The following is a 20856-nucleotide window of genomic DNA, read 5'->3' as shown; positions in this document are numbered from 1 at the left end:
AACCCAAACCTTCCCAACACCTCCCACAGGTAATTCCACTCCACCCGACCAAAAACCTTCTTCGCATCAATCGCTACCACCACCTCCACCTCCTCTCCTTCTGAGGGCATCATAATAACATTTAAAAGACATTGAACATTGGCCTTGAGTTGCCTGCCCTTTACTAATCCCGTCTGGTCTTCCCCTATCACCCCCGGGATACCCTTGTGGCCAGTATCTTAGCCAGCAGTTTGGCGTCCACATTCAGGAGAGAAATTGGCCTATATGACCCGCATTGCTCCGGGTACTTCTCCCGTTTCAGGATCAATGAAATCGAGGCCTGCAACATTGTTGGGGGGAGGACTCCCTTCTCTCTTGCTTCATTAAATGTCCTCACCAGCAGTGGACTCAATATCTCTGAAAACTTCTTACAGAATTCTATCGGGTAGCCGTCAGGCCCCGGGGTCTTGCCCGACTGCATGCCCTCCAGCCACTTGATTATTTCATCAATCTCAATTGGAGCTCCCAGCCCTTCCACCAGATCCTCATCTACACTCGGGAACCGCAACTGATCCAAAAACTGCCTCATCCCCTCCACCCCAGCCGGGGGTTCCGACTCATATAATTTACTATAGAAGTCCTTAACCACCTCGTTCACTCCCGCTGGGTCCAGGACGGTATTCCCGCCTCTACTCTTTCCTTTACCTATCTCCCTGGCCTACCTTTTACTGAGCTGGTGCGCCAACATTCTGCTTGCCTTTTCCCTGTACTCATAAATCGCCCCCCTTGCCTTCCTCAACTGTTCCACCATTTTCCCTGTGGTCAACAGCCCGAACTCCGCCTATAACCTCCGCCGCTCCCTCAGTAGCCCCACGTCCGGGCCTCCGAATATCTTCTGTCCACCTGGAGTATCTCCTCCACTAATCTATCCCTCTCAGCCCACTCCACCTTTTCTCTGTGGGCCCGAATCGAGATTAATTCCCCTCTGACCATTGCCTTCAAAGCTTCCCAAACCGTCGCTGCGGAGACCTCCCCCGTATCATTTGTTTCCAGGTAGTTCTGGATGGACTTGTTAACACGCCCACAGATCACTTTGTCTGCTAGCAACCCCACATCCAGTCTCTACAGCGGGCGTTGCCCTCTCTCCACACTAACCCATAGATCCATCTAATGCGGGGCATGATCCGACACTGCAATTGCCGAGTACTCAGTATCCACCACCTCCAGTATTAGCGCCCTGCTCAGAACAAAAAAGTCGATGCGAGAGTATACCTTGTGGACATGTGAGAAAAAGGAAAACTCCTTTGCCCTTGGCCATGCAAATTTCCATGGGTTTACTCCCCCCATCTGTTCCATAAACCCCTTCAAATCCTTTGCCGCAGCCGGCCTCCTCCCTGTCCTGGATTTTGACCGGTCCAATTCCGGATCAATGACTGTTCAAGTCTCCTCCCATGATCAGGTTATGTGACTGGAGTTATGTGAATGGGCCGGTCAAGAGGGCTCGCGTGTTTGCGCATTTGAGGGGGCTTAAGGCGGACGTGGCAATGCTACAAGAGACACACCTAAAGGTTACAGACCAGACGAGACTGAGAAAGGGGTGGGTCAGCCAAGTATTCCACTGAGGGTTGGACTCAAAGACTAGGAGGGTAGCGATCTTGACCAACAAATGAGTGGCATTCGAGGCAGGTAGAATCGTGTCAGACAAGGGGGGTAGGTACATAATGGTGAGTGGGAAGCTGGAGGGGGTGAGGGTGGTACTCGTGAACATATATGCTCTGAACTGGGACGATGTGGAATTTAGGAGGTGGGTTTTAGGTAAGATCCCAGACTGGAGATTATACTGGGGATGTATCTGTGGCCTTTCCCACACCCACTCCAAGGCCCATTCACACACTGTATCAACTGTTCAACATGCAAGTGGTTTGTTCTCGACGTACTGGGGCAGCTGAATTAGTATAATTCTTCTGAGTTCTGCTGATTCTACCCAGAGGTGTCAGCAACTATTGAAGGAATAAGGGGCGGGATTCTCTGATCCTGAAGCTAAGTGGTGACACCGTCGTAAACGGCGTCGCATTTCCCGACGGCGTCAACATGGCCTCAGGATCAACAATTCTGGCCCCTACAGGGGGCCAGCACGGCACTGGAGCGACCCACGCTGCTCCAGCTGCCGATCCCGAAGTCAGATGGGCCTGCGGGGTCTGCACATGCGCAGTGGGACCGGTGCGGGTTCCGCGCATGCGCGGTGTCTCCCTTCTCTGCGCCGGCCCCGACGCAACATGGCGTAGGGCTACACAGGCCGGCGGGGAACAAAGGAGGCCCCTAGCCTGAGAGGCCAGCCCGCCAATCAGTGGGCCCCGATCGCGGGCCAGGCCTCAGCGATCGCGGAGACCCCCACCCCCGGGGGTCGGACCCTCCCTCCCCACAGGCCGTCCTGGATCCTTCCACGCCGAGGATCCGCCGGGTAAGACCAGGCTAGAACGGTGCCGACTGGACTCGGGTTTCTGGTACGGCCGTTAGGCCCATCCCAGGTGGAGAATCCCCAGGGGGGGGGGGGGCCCATAGAGCGGACCCCGACCGGCACCGTGCTGACTGCGCCGGCGCCGAATCTCCGCTCTCCGGAGAATCGCGTCCCGGCGTCGGAGCGGTGTGGCATGTTTCGCACCAGTCGCGGTGATTCTCCGGCCCGGCCCCGGGGTGAGAGAATCCCGCCCCTTATCTTTTGTCACTCAACAGTCATCCTGGAGGTGTTCTTGTGTTGATGGAACAGAAACCTGCCACAGACGCAGGCACATAACAGGCCCAAGGAGAATGTATGTGCTGCTGGTGGTTTCACACCAACTACAATTTGTGGGAGTATTTAGTTTATGCAGTTTTGTGGGTTTATGTATAGACACAGATTACCACATATACCGGATTGTGGCGACTAGGTGCTTTTCACAGTAACTTAATTGCAGTGTTAATACTGTGACAATAAAGATTATTATTATATACCCTGATGCCTGCAGCAACCTCTGAAATCCAGGCATAAGATAAAAGTAAACATTAATCTATCCGGGACTACTGAATTGCATGAAATGTGCAGTGTTGGCAGCAAGGACATTTTTCTTTTGCCAAATGCTGGTAGGGGTAACAAATCCATTGATGTTGTAAATGCATCCATAGAATTCGTACAGTGCAGGAGGCCATTTCGCCCATCTCGACTGCACCAATCCTCCGAAAGAACACCTAGGCCCACTCCTCCACCCCCCACCAAGCCCCGCGATCCCACCTAACCTGCACATCTTTGGACTTTTGAAGCTTCAAAGGTGCCAGTTATGCCAACAATTAATAATAATAATAATAATAATCATCATCATCATCATTATTGGCACAAGTAGGCTTACATTAACACTGCAATGAAGTTACTGTGAAAAGCCCCTAGTGGCCACATTCCGGTGCCTGTTGTAATCTTCTGTGCTATGGTTGAAGCATTCCAACATGTTCATATGGCTTGTCTAGCTGTAGCAGAATGTTCCGCTCCTCCAGGGTCTCCTGAGGCACAATTTTATGCCTGATTATCTGAAGTGATAAGATGCTGATGACAGGGCACATGTGGGAGACTGTTACTGTCTGATGCGGTGGCATTACCTGTTCTGACTGTCTCCTGCTCTTCATCCTCCAGCACATAGATTACATTAGGACAGCCACATGGAACACCACATTAAAATCTTAATGTATGTTTATCAAATCTCCTTGTGACCCCATCCAATCCAAGGGAAAGACCAAGTCGCGACCAGCCATCAATATATGGTGACAAACAATGTTCAAAACTGATTCAAAAAATTTAAATTCCTGCAGACACAAATTACATGAAACCTCCAAGTCATCCATTTCCATTTCTGAGACAACTTCAGCCTTGACCAGCCAATCTTGCAAGGCATATGCTTCATAGTAGCCCATATTGCTATGGTGTTGGGAGGTGGGAACATTCTAATTAATCAATGATGAAGAAAGTATTGCATAATTATTCCATCATTTACCTATGGCCTGCACCCATTTCCACTGCAATGTATAATGGTCCAGAAACCAATCTAGGGTCCATCTCAAATTTCTGTCCCCTTGTTGAAAATTCCCCCAATCAATACCCTCCTTAACACGAGAATCACAAATCAAATGAATAGCCAATTAATTTACTCCTGATGTTGTTGATTGTGGGAATAATAAGGGTCAAGATCAATGTTACCTCTAACTACTGTCTCTTGTGCTCAGCCAGTTACATGCACTGCATGATCCCTTTAAGATTAACACAAAGCCATGAACATGCTTTTTAAAGTGAACGCTGCTTGTGCATGGCCTATTTATTCTGTGTGACACATTCCTGATTGTTGCAAAGCAGCACACCCATGCAGCTTAAGGAGAATATTAGACAATACACAGGAGAACTCACTGCTCTTCTTACATAGTGCCACAGGAATGCTACATCCATTTGAATCGGCAGACTGGGCTTTTCTTTATTACACTACTGAAAGACAACTAGGTTAGTTCAGGTGATGTGCTCAAGGCTGTAGTGAGGCTCAGTCATACTGCTGGATTCTCCATCAGCAGGATCCTCCGCTTCCCTGGCAACGCACCCACGCCCATGGGTTTCCCGATGGCGTGGGATAGTCCCAATGAGAAACCCCATTGGCCGGCTGCCGGAACGGAGGATCCCGCTGCCAGGGTGCGCCACACTGGAAAACGGGGCTGGCGGGATGGACAATCCCGCCCATAACCTTTTGTCTCAGATGATTGTGCACCGAAATGAACTGATAAAGACCACAATTTATAGGTCTGTTTCTGCTCTGAAAATAATTCATACATTTCACATTTTGTTCTTTTTTTTCCACTTACCTTTGCATCACTTTTACCCGCAGAAACCGAGACTGCTGTTGAAGCTTTCACAGGTGCCTTTACAAGATAGAAAATTGGGTCTTTACTTTCTTTTATTGGACTATGTAAAGTTTTGAAAACTATCTTAACTTGCATCACCTAAAAACCCATATGCTTTTTAAATAGTTATTTCCTGGGATGTGGGCATCACTGGTGAGACCCGTACCAGTCTCCCCGAACAGGCGCCGGAATGTGGCGACTAGGGGCTTGATGGACATCAATTCAGTCGAGACGCTGAGTAGTAATGAACGAATGCTTTAATAGACTAAAAGTGTGCCAACCTGTAGCTCCTCCCGCACTGCAAGACTGCCCCAGATCGACGGGCTTTATACCTGCTCAGAGGGGCGGAGCCACAGGCGGAGCCAACAGCAGCACCAATAACACCATTCCAACAGTACAACAGCAACAACCAATAACAGAACAGCAATAACAGTAAGTATATACAACAGAGGAGATAATGATAGTAATAGAACAGTAGAACAATAGTGAACATATATACAACAGCCTTATGTAGCCATACGTGTCTCACCACAGGCTTTTCACAGTAACTTCATTTGAAGCCTACTTGTGACAATAAGCGATTTTCATTTCCATTTCATTTTTGTTGTCCATCCCTAATTGCCCTTCAGAAGGTGGTGGTGAGCTGCCTTTATTTATATGAATAAGTTCCTTCTTTTAAACAACACATTTGACTACCTTCTTTCTGGGGCATTTTATTATATTACAGGCACTGTATAAATTCAATGTTGTTGTTGGAGATTTACTGCAGTCCAATGTAGTTTATAACATGACGATGATAGTGACTGATTGTGTTTACACTTCACTATTTGGATTATAATATAAAGTAAAGCTTTTTGTTTTTATTTGACATATTATGCATTTTTCCATTAAAAAATTAGCTTAGTAATCAAATGACAATATTTTTGAATTCCTAGATTTGAATAAGTGCTTTTGCAAGGTTTACAGTTACAATTTTAGGATTTGATCTTGATAAAGGGAATGAAGATCCCACAGTGATCCTCTGCAAAATACATACAACAGATTCTTCTCTTTGTATCAGTAATTCCTGGACTCATCCCTGTCAATGTTCCGACATTGGTTAAACATCTACATCTCTCAACCATTACATTTACCAGGTAAACAACCCAAGATTCCTACCATTGAAAGGGCACCCAACACAGTGAGAAAATAAAATGCTGGTGAAAATGCCATCACAGCACCAGTAGGAATGGCGAGGGATGCACAGATGGAATCAAAAGGGGGAAAAAAATCCTCTATCCTCTTTCTCCATTAAGAAACTTTGGTTCCTTCCTCCTAGTATCCTGCACCTATTACCAGCTTTTAGTCTGCACTTCTGGAGGATAACTGCAAGGAACTCTGACCTTGAGCCTGTTCCCCGCTCCCATCACTGATATTTATGTGTGATGGATGGGAAAGTGGCATGGAGTCGAAGCAAGGTTAAAGAAACGGAGTTGAGTGCCACAGGGGACTGCCAGAGAAATTTCAGGCAGTGTATCGAAGATCCTGAGGGGTCTTGACATGGTGGATGTGAAGACGCTGTTTCCTCTAGTGGAAGAATCTAGAACTAGCGGTCACTGTTTAAAAATAAGTGGTTGACCATTTAAATAAAGAGATGAGGCACAATTTTTTCTCTCAAAGGATCATGAATCTTTACAACTCTCTTCCTGAAAAGGTCATGGAAGCAGAGTATTTGAATATTTTAAGACAGAGGTGGATAGTTCTTGGGAAGCAAGGGGATGATAGGTTATTGGGGGTAGGTGGAATGGAGATTTGAGGCTACTATCAGATCAACCATGATCTTAATAAATGGCAGAGCAGGCTTATTGGGCCGAATGGCCTACACCTGCCCCTTATTCGTATGGTCATAGAGTGAGGCAAGACCTCCACTCACTAAAGTGATCCCTTCAGCATCTTGGGGTTGGCAGAGTTGATTCATATGCATGGAAGATATAAAGTAGGTTTCCTGCTCCTCATTGAGAAAGAGGGCAAGAAAGTTTGAAAGCTTAAAAATTCCTGTGCTGGGAGGGTCTGCAGTGAACAAAGCTGGACACATTCCTGCAATGAGTTATATGGTTCACACCATTCAATCGTACTGGAAAATCAAATATAAAACATAGCTTTAAAAATTCCAACCTACTCCACCTTCCTAACTTTCCTTATGTTTCAAGTGCTTTCATGCCAACAGTTTAGGATATTGGGAGTTATATCTGCTCTGCATAGATGGTGGAACTGCAGAGTGAGAGTCTGCAGTGGAGCATTTGAGCTGGAGTGACGTCTGCTGACAGAAATTCCAGGACTTCAACTTCTGTCATACACTGTGATAACAGTGCAATGTAGTTAAACCATTTCAAAGGTATTTCAAGAAAGACAAATGCTCAAACCTTCAAGATTGAAATGCAAACTAAGAAAATGATACCATTAACGGTAATGGTTCTAATTTTCCAGGTGACCTCTGTCAAAGTCATTTCATGACAGCTGCTAGGGCATGCAGGAGCGCTGGACATCCTCTCACTCCAGTAGACTATGTACACCAACTGTGATTAGAAATAGCTACAGAGACAAGATAGGTTTATCTGCAAACCCCATGGCTACTATTAATAACAGTCTGTATCTTAATATAGCTATATACACGGTGTTGAATTTATTGAGAAAATTCCAAATGAGACTTGAAAACAAGATTAATCAAAACTGAACAACCGTTCAACAGTTTCAATCCGTTTTAAATCCAGCAGTTAGAGAAACAAAGATAAAATACTTTGGAAAGTAAGGGGAAAAATGATATTTCTGGTTTGATTATCAAATATCCTTTTCCTATTCCTAACTTTGTGACTTGAATTCATTACCAAATAAAATATGATCACCTTAACCATGTGTATTTGAACATTTGTACATTCATGTGACTAAATCATATCTGTTTCTTCTCTCCTCTCCAGCCATCACATGACCAAAATCAGCGGTGACATCTGAAAGTCAACGATTCCTTCAGAGGATACAGCATCACAGGTCACATGCGAACCAGAGCAGATATGTACTCTTTCGTGAGTCCTGTTTGTTAGGTGGGACATCACTTGGTGAATCACACACACTAGAGTGTACGAGCAAAGAGTAGTAGCAGGGATAGTGCCCATCAGAGGACGCAGTCCTCTCCAAACTCGTAAACTGGGCAGGGATGCTGAACGCGAGTGACCATATGAAACAGAGAGTGGAAAATCAGACGATGAGCCAGAAGAGAAAGACTATGAAGGTCTATCTATTTTATTTGCAACTAGTGATGACGTGATCACAAGTAGCATACAAGCTCTGCAGGACAACGGTGAGACTGACAGCTCTCAGAGTTAATTTCTCAACTGGACTGTGCAGAGGCTGACAATGAAAGTGCAACAGTGAACAAATCAGTTGAGAGCACATCAATTGTGAACAGCCAACAAGAAAATGAAAACATCTTGGAGAGGTTGACTCCAGATGAGAAGCACAAAGAGCTCAAAGATACTTCAGATAAACCAAAGGGACCTGATATTAAAAAAACTCAAAGATGAATCAGATAAGCCAAAGGGAACTGATCTTCAGAACACAAAGAATGACTACAGAACAACAGAACTTAAACAAAGGTATGACTTTGCAACCAAAGTACAACTAACCAACACATTGCAATTCAGTGACCACAAAGTGTTGGGACTCATCGTGAATAGTGTTTACCATGCAGTTTGGAAAGCAATCCAGATAGCAACCGAGCAAGGGACTGCAGGACTTTTTTGAAGAAAATATACCATTTGTGATAGCACAGACAGATGTGTGTTGACCATACCAAGTTCGGGTATGATGATGCTAATGTCAGAAAGAACAAATTGGAAGAGTTGGTATTTGCGACCTGAAATCAAATCGATTTTTGGGGCAAAGTAGTTACAACATCAATACCACAAGCACAAGAAAAAAAGAACAATATCTTTTCAGATATTTGATACTCAACTTCCTGATACAAATATCAATCAGAAGTCGGAAAATTCCGATTCACTGACAGTTGTATCGAGAAGATCAACGAGATCAAGAAAGAAACCTGATTGTCTCAGTTTATGAACTGTCAAACACTGATATAACTCTTGTCATTTTTAATGATGTTCATCATTGTACATTTCTCATACAGTACCTGTATGTATATTTATTTGAATGCAGATTCTACCGTTTCACCAGCTTTTTGTACCAGTTTTTTAAACATATATCTTTCATATGTTTCATTAATTTGAGCCTTATAATGCAGATCAAACCTTTCCATTACTGCATTAAAGTTTTTCTTGTTGTCACTATTTTCGAAACTAAACACATTAAACAGTTCTATGGCTTGTGGTCCAGCCATAGTGAGAACCAGCACAATTTTCCGCCGGTCACTGGCTGACTCTAGAGCTGAAGTCGAGAGTTACAACTGAAATTGTTGCTTAAAATTTCTCCAATTTACATCTAGTTTACCAGAGGTTTTGAAGTGTTTGGGATTCTGCAAACCTTCCATCTCTTCTTGTTTCACTGTGTGCTTCTAGATGCTACAAGCTTGTCGAGTGTGACGGGTTTTTTATTGAAGATATTTTTTTCTTTCGACAAATTTTTTTTTCTGACGATCTTCCAGCTAATCTAACTAAACCTTTCACAATTTACATAGATTTACATAGAATTTACAGTGCAGAAGGAGGCCATTTGGCCCATCGAGTCTGCACCGGCTCTTGGAAAGAGCACCCTACCCAAGGTCAACACCTCCACCCTATCCCCATAACCCAGTAACCCCACCCAACACTAAGGGCAATTTTGGACACTAAGGGCAATTTAGCATGGCCAATCCACCTAGCCTGCACCTCTTTGGACTGTGGGAGGACACCAGAGCACCCGGAGGAAAACCACGCACACACGGGGAGGATGTGCAGACTCCGCACAGACAGTGACCCAAGCCGGAATCGAACCTGGGACCCTGGAGCTGTGAAGCAATTGTGCTATCCACAATGCTACCGTGCTGCCCTCACTGCAATACATTGTGTTCTTTGTTTTTGTGCTTTCAGGATGGTGAAGGTTGTAGTGTTAACAAAGAACAGCAAGCAGTGTTTAACAAACACAAAGTTAATTTATTACACTACACTGAATTAGATTTGAACATATTACCAGGGAATTAGTTAAGTATAGATTATATGACACATCTACAACACTAAACTACGCTATCAGTTAAGCTATCTCACACCTACTCTCTCTCTACTTCTTTTGCTCTCCTGCTTTCTCCCATGCTCTCCCAGAAGTCAAGGAGGCATATGATATTTATATGGTTGCTCTATAGAACCATCTAGTGACAAGGGTAGTAACATTACATTAACCCATTATGTACTCTACAAATCCACATATTGTGACAGAGATGAGGAGAAATGTCTTCATTCTGGGGGCAGTGAACTTGTGGAATTCTCTACCACAGAAGGCTGTGGTGGACAAGTCACCGAATATGTTACGGAAGGAAATAGATAGATTTCTAGACTCTAAAGGTGTCAAGTGGTAAGCACTGCAGTATGGTGTTGAGATAGAGGATCAGCCATGATTATGTTGCATGGTAGAGTAGGCTTGAAGGGGCAAATGGCCTACCCCTGCTCCTATTTTCTATATTTCTATGGTCCAAAATCAGGGACTACTGAATCTTCCATCTTTTGGGGTATCTCTGGTAACCCAAGCAGTAATGAGTATAGCCAGCCTGATGTTGGTGACCCCCATCTTCCTCTTCCTCCTCTCCATTGGAATCCTTAAGGGTGCTGAGCAATTATGTTGTGCTAGATGTAGCACACTGTGATTATTGTTGGACTGAAGGATGTCTTTTGTCCTCTCTATTCACATGAAACACACCTTGCTCGCTGATATATCTGGTTGTCATTTGTTTTGCATTGTAGTACATCTGCTGTTCATTGATGGGTTTCCTCAGAGGTGTGATCAGCCATGTTTGAAAGGAATATACTCCGTCATCTAGTAGATGCTAATCCAAGGGACAAACAGGAAAGTGATGCTGTCCTCTCTCAGGATAAAAGTATCAAGACACTTCCTGATAACTCAGGCACAGAACTGCATGGACCTTTACTTGTATATCAGCTGAACATTGCTGGAATTATACAAATGTTCCTAGTTAATCAGGGACATTTGGATTGCAAGTATGGTCAATCGATGGCACCATGTATCTGTGGCAAGTTGGCCAGAGATGCAAATCTGAATGCCTCCTTATTCTCACTATTGTCATCACAAAGCAAGTTAAATATATATCCTACCCCAGTAAATAATCTGTCACCCACCTTACCCATTCATATGCAGCCAAGTGCCCCCCCCCTTCATCATGGGCTGAATTTTAACTGGAGATGGGAGGGGCCGGCTCGAGTGCAGCTAGAGTTTAAATCCCACAAAGAATGGCAGCATGTCAGAAACCCGCTTACTTCCACCTTTAGTTAAAGCGGGTTTGGAGACGCATGGGAAATACCCCTTCAGGGTACCAGGTGTTAGGTGGCACAATGATGACGATGAAAGTCAGTGTTGCCTGTTCCAATGGAGAGGGAGGAACGAGTGGAATTGTACGGTGCATCACTCTGAATAGTGCTGTGCAGGAGAATGCTGAGGAAGTCAAAGTGTTTGGCATGGCACATCAAGATGGAATGCCATCCACCTTTCCCATCTTCATGAGGCCATTAGGCCTCTCAGGGCACTGGGGCCAAGTTTGAGGTTAACTAGTTTCTCTCTCCAAAGATGCTGCCTGAATAGCTGAGTATTTCCAGCATTTTCTGTCTTTGTGTCAGATTTCCAGCATCCACAGCATATTTTTGAGTCCACCCACTCCTATACAGAGAGGCCAACCTCTTTCTCCCATCTTTGAGAAACAATGTTTCTTTCCTCCCTCAGATCCTGCAGGGGCAGTTGGCAGGGGGTTCTGGGGAGAGCTGTGCAATCTTCCCATGTCTTTCTTCCTTTCCTGTTGAAGCCTCAAGAATCAATGTGGAATTCCGATCATCCAGAGTAATGCCACCATCAAACACATCTTGGCCCCCACTATCAACATTCTAAAGAGACCATTCCCTCCATGACACACTGGTTCAACTCTTCAGCCACCCCAAATGACTCTTCCCTTACCTCATCCACCTTTCATGCAAGCACAGGAGATGTAACACTTATCCTTTTATCTCCTCCCCTTCTCACTATCCAAGGCCCCAAACACTCTTTGCAGATGAAATGGTGATTTACTTGCTCTTCTTTCAATTTAGTTTTTTTTTTATTCCTCTGCATCGGACAGTAGCTTTCCAGCCATTCACACCTCATCTGACACATTACCACTTTCTTTGGCTTTTGAACCTTGAAACCTTTTGTCACTTAATCACCCCTGCCCTCTACCCTGTCACCCTCCCATCTTTCACATGCTCAAAATCCATTCCATTTCTATCTTTCCTACGTTCTGATGAAAGGTCACAACCCTGAAACATTAACTCATTTCCTCTCCGCAGATGCTGCTAGACCTGTGTATTTCCAGAATTTTCTGGGGTTCTTTCAAATTTCAAGCATCTCCAGTATTTTGCTCTTGTATTAATGCTGAGAAGTTAGTAGCCTGGAGTCACAAACCATCACCACCCCACCCCAGAGGAACTGTGATCTTAACAATTTGCCCTGAGTATTTAACACAACAGTTGAGACTTGATACCAATGGACAGCGGGGCCGGTTTAGCTCAGTTGGCTGGACAGCTGGTTCATGATGCAGAGTAAGACCAACAGCATGGATTCAATTCCTGTATTGACTGAGGTTATTGCCTTCTCAACCTTGTCCCTCGTCTGAGGTTTAGTGATCCTCAGGTTCAATCAGCACCAGTTGGTTCTCCCCCTCAAAGGAGAAAGCAGTTTATGGTCATCTGGGACTATGGCGACTTTACTAGAAGCAAAACATATGCAACTTTGAACACAATTAAAGCTCCCCTTAGCCTTAACTGATCACGTTTTTGGAAGCACACAGGTTACAAACACCTCAAAATCATCATAATCCACCAACCCTGCACATCTTTGGGTTGTGGGGGAGAAACCATGCAAGCACGGGGAGAATGTGCAAACTCCACACGAACAGTGACCCAGAGTCAGGATCAAACCTGGGACCTCGGCGCCATGAGGCAGCAATGCTAACCATTGCGCCACCATGCTGCCCTGGATCATTCAAATTTCTAATGCAGAAAGTTACTTAAATTCCAGAAATAAGGGGCAGCATGGTGGCACAGTGGTTAGCACTGTTGCAGCATAGAGACGCGGACCCAGGCTTGATCCCGGCCCCGGGTCACTGTCCCTGTGGAGTTTGCACATTCTCCCTGTATCTGCGTGGGTCTCACCTCCACAAGCCAAAGATGTGCAGGATGGGTGGATTGGCCTCACTAAATTGCTCCTTAATTGGAAAAATTAAAAAATTAGGAAGAAAAAAGATCAAATTGTTGAACAGTGAATTGTCATTCGTTGCCAATCAGTTTCCAACTGGACGTTCCAGTAAACACTTTTATTTCAATAATTAACTGTAATGTGCAAACTGACACTTCAAAATGCAACCGATTTTTTTTAAGACAGTCCGAACATTCGTTGGAAATATCAATTAAAAAGCTAAATAGTCGCTGATTGTTATTTCTATTTTATTATGGATTACACTCGGAGACCAGCCAGAAGTAGTGAAATATTAAAACGGGCAACTTCACGGAATTTCTGAAACGGGATATAATTATATTTGTGTTGTTGACAAACTAGCTCTGAACAAAAAGTTTTTTTTCAATCCTTACATTTTCTAAATAAAGTTACAGTATGTGAACAGAAATATCGAGTTCATTAATACCTGAAGTTTGGGATCAGTAGTTTTTTGAATAGAAGTACTCGATATGGATGGAGATTTTGCAGGAGACGTTTCCTTTGTATCCTTTAGAAAATGGAGAAATGTTTTTAAAAATGTAGATCATGCTCTGCCATAGAATCATGCAGCACAGAGAAGGCCATTCAGCCCATCATACATGTGCCAGCACTTGTTGAAAGAGCTACCATTGATCCTACTCCCCTGTTCCTCTGTCACTTACAGGCTAAGTATTCCTGGGCAGCAGAAGAGCAAGAGAAAGTTGCTTACCACAAACAGCTCTTCATTGGAAAAAATCATTTGCTACTTGGAATAGCAACTCTCAAAGATGCTCATAATGGGACCACACGGGTTCGGGGCTGGATCCCATCTTCTTCATTCTGAGCAGGCTGGTTGACCAGGTGGAAAGGGGGTTTAATTAGATTACGGACATCCCATAGGTTGCTCTCCTCTGAGTCCCAGCCATATAGGAAGGTCAGTCATGCAATGCAAATACAAACTTTCATGATGGCAGCACTTCTGGACTCTAATAACCTCCTCAGCTAATTCCCACCCTAGAGTCTGAAAACCAGCTGGGCCAGATACTGAGTATAAACTGGAACATCTCAGGCCATTTTCAAACTAGTCAGGCAACTGGGGCAGCATCTTTAAAGAAACAACTTGCCTGTTGTTTCAGCATCATTCAGGATATCCCAAAACTTGTTTTACAGCAAAAAAAGTACTTTCACATGCAGTATAAATAGTTGCTCTCTTTCAAATTTGGCATTCTTGTGCCTGTCCTGATGAGCACAAAATGAAAAGTTTCAACACCATGTGTCTTTTTTCACTCAAGCGCTGTACTACCAAGTAAGTAGTGAAGTGTAGTCACTGTTGTAATGGATGGAAATGCAGCACTAATGTCCATGCAGCCCATAAATATCAAGGAGATAACCTAACAGACAATGGTCCCGAAATTCAGTAACCACTGAAAACGAGTATAGAGATTGCATCATGAAATTAACCTGCTCCAGTTGCTTCCAATGCACAAGTTCAAGCAGGCCTTGAACTATAAGCTACATACAGCCAGCCCACACCACTTCAACGTTTAGTTTGGCTGCAGCAGCTGTTGGATGCCATTGTGAAAATTATTTTGACATGGGAGCGAGAACTTTAGAACAACTTTACTCTTGTGCCTTTCTCCTGTCAGACATTTAAATCTGCAAGCTGGCCAGGCAGTGATGGAAGAGAGAGGAATGAAAGAACAAGATGTTAATGAAGAAGACATTTGCAAAGCAGGGCATTTGTAATCATTTTTTTTCAAATCTATGGATTTTACTTAAAATGTCAACTCTGCTGTAAATTACCACTTCTGCTGTCTTGGTCCATCCCAGGCCCATTTTGTCTTGTTGGCTCACTGCGGTTTGTGCTTGTTGCTGTTTCTGATAAGTGTCTCCACTTGATTTTGCTGAGTGACCAGATGTAGCCTTGTCCTGAAGAAAGGATTCCAAAATCATTGAAAGTAGAATCATGAAACAAACATGATGAAAAATCAATAAATGGATAAATATGTCTTTCTATCAAACCAGATGAAATTTGTCTTACGAAGTAGCAAACAAATGGGTGGCAGGTCAATGGGCAGACTGCTTATGCTCTGTCTGAGTTTTTGGGCTGCATTTAACATTGGTTGCAATATGCTATGGTCCTTAGTTCCTTTTCAACTTAGCTACTGAAATACCATTGATGAAGTTTTGTTTTTCTTCCTGTGTGCAGTACTTTACATACGTTGGATTAAAGTTCAAATGCCATTGTGCCCCTCCACCATTTATGGATTTTTCCTTGGATGCCCTTTCAGAATCAACATGTTCAATGTCATCTGCTTCTTCCAACAAACATAGCCAAATTCTTGAAGGCATGGGTTTAAAGGTATTTTGGTCTGTCCTGGGCAAGCAATGGAAGGAAATACAGTGGGGACATTATGTTGAATCCCTAACTTGAGAAACTGGTGAGATAATTTAATTTCCTCCCCATCTGAAACAGACTGTATCACCCTCCACTATCCCATCTGCTATGTGAAAATGAAGGCAGATTAGGTTTAGGGTTTGTTTTTTTGCTGCTATGCCACATATTCCTCTCTTAGAGTCCAAGGGATGTGGTGGCCCAGGCAATAACGACCAATATATGCAGGCAAGTATTACAGAAGGCTGCTATTTGAGTCTTGATGAAGGGTAGTTTTGTTACCTATTGTTTTGTTATTGTTTTTATTGTCTTCTTGGGAAACATGAGGTTTAAAGCAATAGAAATAATCCAATTGCCCCAGGAACCAACTATTCCGAAATCTTAGCTATGAGGAGAAAAACGAGAAGAATCAGTGTCAGTCCCAGGGCTGATCCATAGCTAGGTATCCAAGTCTATGGACCAGAGTGGTCTGATTTGGATCTGTCACCTAGTCAATGCTTAAGAAATAGGGAAATTCCATCCAGCAGCAATATAAGACCATAAGACATAGAAGCAGAATTATGCCACTCAGCTCACTGTGTCTGCTCCGCCATTCAATCATGGCTGATATTTTTCTCATCCCTATTCTCCTGTATCTGAATTATGCTAGTTGCTTGCTCCAGCCTTGTAGCTCATCCCTCCATATCAAAGCATTTTCAGTGACAGTAAAACAAGCATGGCTTTAAACTTCTAGGCCAATGAATCCTTTCAGGCCAGATCAGTGAACATTACCTACATTCTACAATTAGGAATACACCACTTTTGAACAAGGATATTGACAACTTCTTTAGGTGAGTATCCTCTTTGCTTGAATAGGACAACTAAGGATAAAGTAATATGGTCTTTAAAATTAAGAAAGGTTTTGATACATTAGAAACAAATGGAATATTCCCACTTATGGCAAAGAGCATAATCAGAGGCCATTATACACAATAGTTACCAAGAAATCCAATAGGGAATGCAAAAGAACAAACGTATTTACCCAAAGAGAATGGTGGAACTCATTGCTGAGGTAAACAGTATAGATGCATTTCAGTGGAGGGTAGCTAGACGTATGAGGGAGAAGGGAATAGAAGTTTACAATGATAGATTGAGATGAGGAAAGATGGGAGGAGGCTTGAGTGGCCGACTGGTCTGCTACAGTGTTGCATATCCTATGTGACCACCTACCCATAATGGTGGAGCCTGCAACAGAAATGTGCGTGGAAGTTGAATACACCATGTGGACCCAAAAGCACTGAAGAGTTCCGATGAAGAGCGATACTGGACTCAAGACCTTGGGCGAGGTTTATCCCCAAAATTTTGAATTGTCATTTTGGGTGGGTTTGGCAGGATGTTTCTTGCCGGCATTTTGGGTGAGACCTACATCGATATTTACCCACACTGAAGTCATTTTTATGGGCCTTGGGGAGTTTCTGTTCAATTTAGCTCACGCTGAGAAATGTTTTCAACAATGGGGAGCGAAACTTGCCAGCGAAACAAACTCCTCGGAGATCAGACCACCATTTTGAATGGGCGCCCAGATCTCTAAATGAGCTTCAGGGCCCCCCACAGCCACACGCCCCCCCCCCCCCCCCACACACACACAGAGGCAATGTCACCCCCCGCACACATGGGTATTATCCACATTCCATGCCCAAGGTGAGGACACCCTGCTATGGGGTCACTGAGGACCACTCTTTTCAGAACCTCCCCACACATCCCTTTTGGGCCCTCCCCCCCCTTTCAGGCCCCCCCCCCCCCCCACAATCTTTATGAAGCCTGTCATACCTACCCTTCACCCCTCCCCCCAACTTCATACCCCCATTTCCCCTTTCACTGGTATGGTCCCCCTCAGGCCCTGACCCTGGCAGTGCCACATTGACACCCAGGCACCCTGGCAGTGCCCCTGCCAGAGTGGCAGTGTCAAAGTACCAACCTCTCACTGCCATGGTGCCCGGGTGCCAGTGGGTGAGCCAGGGTGTCACCTGATTCTAGTCTGAGTGGAAGTAGTTGTTATGGAGCAAGTATAAGGTAGGGGCATGTTACTCGTGTATGAAGATAATCCAAAGTTGAAGTGTTTACCTAATGTAGTAAAGCTCTTGTTGTTGATGTTTCTTGTCACTGATGGAGTAGGCTCTTCTAATGAAGTTGGTGGAAACTGATTGTTTTGTGAAAGATTGGAAAGATTGGTAGTTCAAGTATCTGCTGGTGTGAATGAATTTATGGAAATTTTGTATTAGTGTAGTGTCTGTATTATTTTTGTATTAGTGTGAGACTTGGTGATGAAAATGTCGGTGGCGCAGTGGGTTAGCCCTGCTGCCTCACGGCGCCGAGGTCCCAGGTTCGATCCCGGCTCTGGGTCACTGTCTGTGTGGAGTTTGCACATTGTCCCCGTGTTCGCGTGCCCCCACAACCCAAAAGAGGCTAGGTGGATTGGCCATGCTAAATTGCCCCTTAATTGGAAAAAATGAATTGGGTACTCTAAATTTAAAACAAACTGAAAATGTCAAGATGTGGAATGAAAATGTATTATTCCATCTCCATGATAAAATGAATACTGAATGTTGATCGTTGTGGTATTGAAGGAAACTGCCTCATTAGTGACATCTGGCTATGCGTACTCAAGAAATACATCACCATCTATTCTGCACAGTCCATCAATCGGCAGCAAGAATGTTAACGTATACCGGCCTATTACAAAAATAACAGCCTGACCAATCAGCACTATGATACCACCCATGTTCCCATCCTCCACGTACACAACTACTCCTTTCACCTGTTCCAGTCATTCCTCCAGCCAAAAGGCAAATAATTCTGCCAAAACATTGTGACCGACTAGTTCTCCCAGGGAACTCTTTTAAGGTAACAACAGCTCTTTTAGAGTAAATTTTACATGGCACAAGCATAAAATCATCTTATTCCATGTTCATCCTCTCTTCATGAAAACCTTCAAACAACCTGTAATGGAAGTTTTGCTGAGAAAGGAGATTTTAGGAACCTGGGTCCAGAAATGGGGTCTAAGATGTAGCAGGCAATTTAGGGGTCACAAGAACTGCTAGCAGCAGAGTCAGAGGGATATGTCCACAGCCTGAGTTACCGTGTCTCATTCAGACCTAACCTCGTCAGTGGGAATACACAGGATGCCCAGGTTCAGCCAGGATGATCCACTCACTGTCCATAGTCATTTGGGACAATCTGGTTTGACCAGCCATTACCCACCCCATCGCAGAGTCTGATTAACCATTTGTTCATCAAGGGAAGGTTAATTGCATATGAATGCCAAAGCTCTATTCGTTTGTATAAATGGGAGTGGGCAATCAACCAAGATAGCGATAAGCGATTCAGGTTTGGCCACCTCAGGGGAGAACCTATGAGCACGATTTTCTGCGAAAGAAAGCTGGTGAATAGCGGGAGTGGCCAAAAACGGGAACTGCGCCAGGCGCCAAACATTTGCGATACAATCGGCCTGCTTTCGTAGGCGAATTCGGAATCTCGTTGTAACGTGGCGAGAAATCAATTATCAGCACTTAAGCCCTATTTCCATACAATTAATAAGAGCCACCCGTCATCCAACGGCCTGTCGTCATCCAGCGGCCTCCCCAGCAAGTGCTCACGCTGGCATTGATTAGTACTCCATTTGAAAACGTGAGCCGGGCGGAAGAGCTTCTGTGGGGAGCCGAGGAGATGAGTAGCCATCTTTAGTCACAGGCAAAGAGTCCGGGGTACTGGGCTTGCCACCGCATTGCTCGGCAGGGAATGAGGGACCCTCCGCAGTGTTGGGCTACCACTGGAGGTTGGGGGGAGGCATGGGGGGAAGCAACAGGGAGGGAACCGCTTGTGGCACCACCATACCAAGCCAGGGGTCGTGTGTACCCATTCCAGGGGAAATCCTTGTTCCTGCCAGTCTGCCCCACCAACTGCTGAGGCCTCTGGCTGCGCGGCTGATGGCTACTACTGATAGGGAATTGGCAATCGTGACTATGTGAGCACTTGACACATGCCAAGTGAATTCCGTGGTGGGGAGGCCATGTGGTATGTGGGAAGCATTGCCTAGCATCCCAATTACACCCTGATGCCAGGACACTGTGTTTGAACAATGCGGGAGGCAACACCGCACACGCAACATCCGAACACCCAGGGAATGGGACATAGCTCCAGGGACATGTCCACGGCTGGAGGGAAGGTTTGAACACTAAGGGCAATTTATCATGGCCAATCCACCTAACCTGCACATCTTTGGGCTGTGGGAGGAAAGCGGAGCACCCGGAGGAAACCCACGCACACACGGGGAGGATGTGCAGACTCCGCACAGACAGTGACCCAAGCCGGAATCGAACCTGGGACCCTGGAGCTGTGAAGCAATTGTGCTATCCACAAGGCTACCGTGCTGCCCCCTTAGTCACAGAAGGGGCAGGGGAAAGCCTGGAGAGATAGGTAAAGGGTCCGGGGGTCAGCCTGCATTGCGGAAGTGATAGAGGCATCATAATAGTTGTGCAAAAAGGTGTTTAATGTGCTGTGGAATACCCCACTGGTGCCAGGCCTCCCCACCTCCCGCCCCATCCCTCTCCCCTCCCCCTAACTAACCACACACACACCCTCACCCCCCGGTGCGCTCAATGATACTCAATGTGCTTGACCCTCCTAGCTCTACCACGATGTCTAAGTGTTTCCCCAGGATGCACATCAGAGGTGCAGGTAACTAGCTGTCTTCGATGTACCATGGCCTTCGATGCCCCTAGCGGGGGGTCTGGGGCCTGAGAGCCCCAGTCCACTTGTCGGCGGCACTTGCATAGTCATGCTGCCCTGTCCCGTGTGCTGACTGCAAGACACAACCTCATCAGAGGGGTGGAATTCGGGGGAGCTGGTACCCATCGTTGTCACTCCATGGGAGGGGTCCAGCTTCGCAGCCGGCAGCCCCTCCTCCCGGCCTGTGCCCTCAGGGTCCTGGGGTTGGAGTGGCAGCTGGTTCGAGCCCAGGTTGCCCCTGCATCATCTGGCTCCGCCAGCCCTGGCGGTTCCCATGATCCGCACCATTATGTTGACGCCCTCAGCGATGTTCCTCAGTGAATGGGACTTCCTCTGCAGTGCCTCGGCAATGCCCACCTGCGATTGGGACAAGCTCCGCAGCACCTCGGCCA

At 45.3% G+C, this 20856-nt stretch overlaps 1 protein-coding gene across 16 annotated transcripts in view; it reads right to left on the bottom strand.

The window, feature by feature from the left end:
• cast (calpastatin) overlaps positions 1–20856 on the bottom strand; it is a 318006-nt gene that overhangs the window by 180432 nt on the left and 116718 nt on the right. For 12 of the 16 annotated variants that reach the window (XM_072516336.1, XM_072516333.1, XM_072516334.1 and 9 more), the window contains 3 exons: positions 15106–15231; positions 13751–13831; positions 4849–4905 (listed from right to left, as the gene is read on the bottom strand). In XM_072516336.1, the coding sequence (XP_072372437.1) occupies positions 4849–4905; positions 13751–13831; positions 15106–15231 (264 nt within the window). The remainder of the gene's footprint in view (positions 1–4848; positions 4906–13750; positions 13832–15105; positions 15232–20856) is intronic. The other 4 variants (XM_072516330.1, XM_072516341.1, XM_072516332.1 and 1 more) reach the window with 2 other exon arrangements.

This window comes from Scyliorhinus torazame, chromosome 9 (genome assembly GCF_047496885.1).
Source record: "Scyliorhinus torazame isolate Kashiwa2021f chromosome 9, sScyTor2.1, whole genome shotgun sequence".
NCBI classification, from domain to species: Eukaryota; Metazoa; Chordata; class Chondrichthyes; order Carcharhiniformes; family Scyliorhinidae; genus Scyliorhinus; species Scyliorhinus torazame.
The sequence above is the reverse complement of the archived record's forward strand: the minus strand, read 5'-3'. Positions and strand labels throughout refer to the sequence as shown.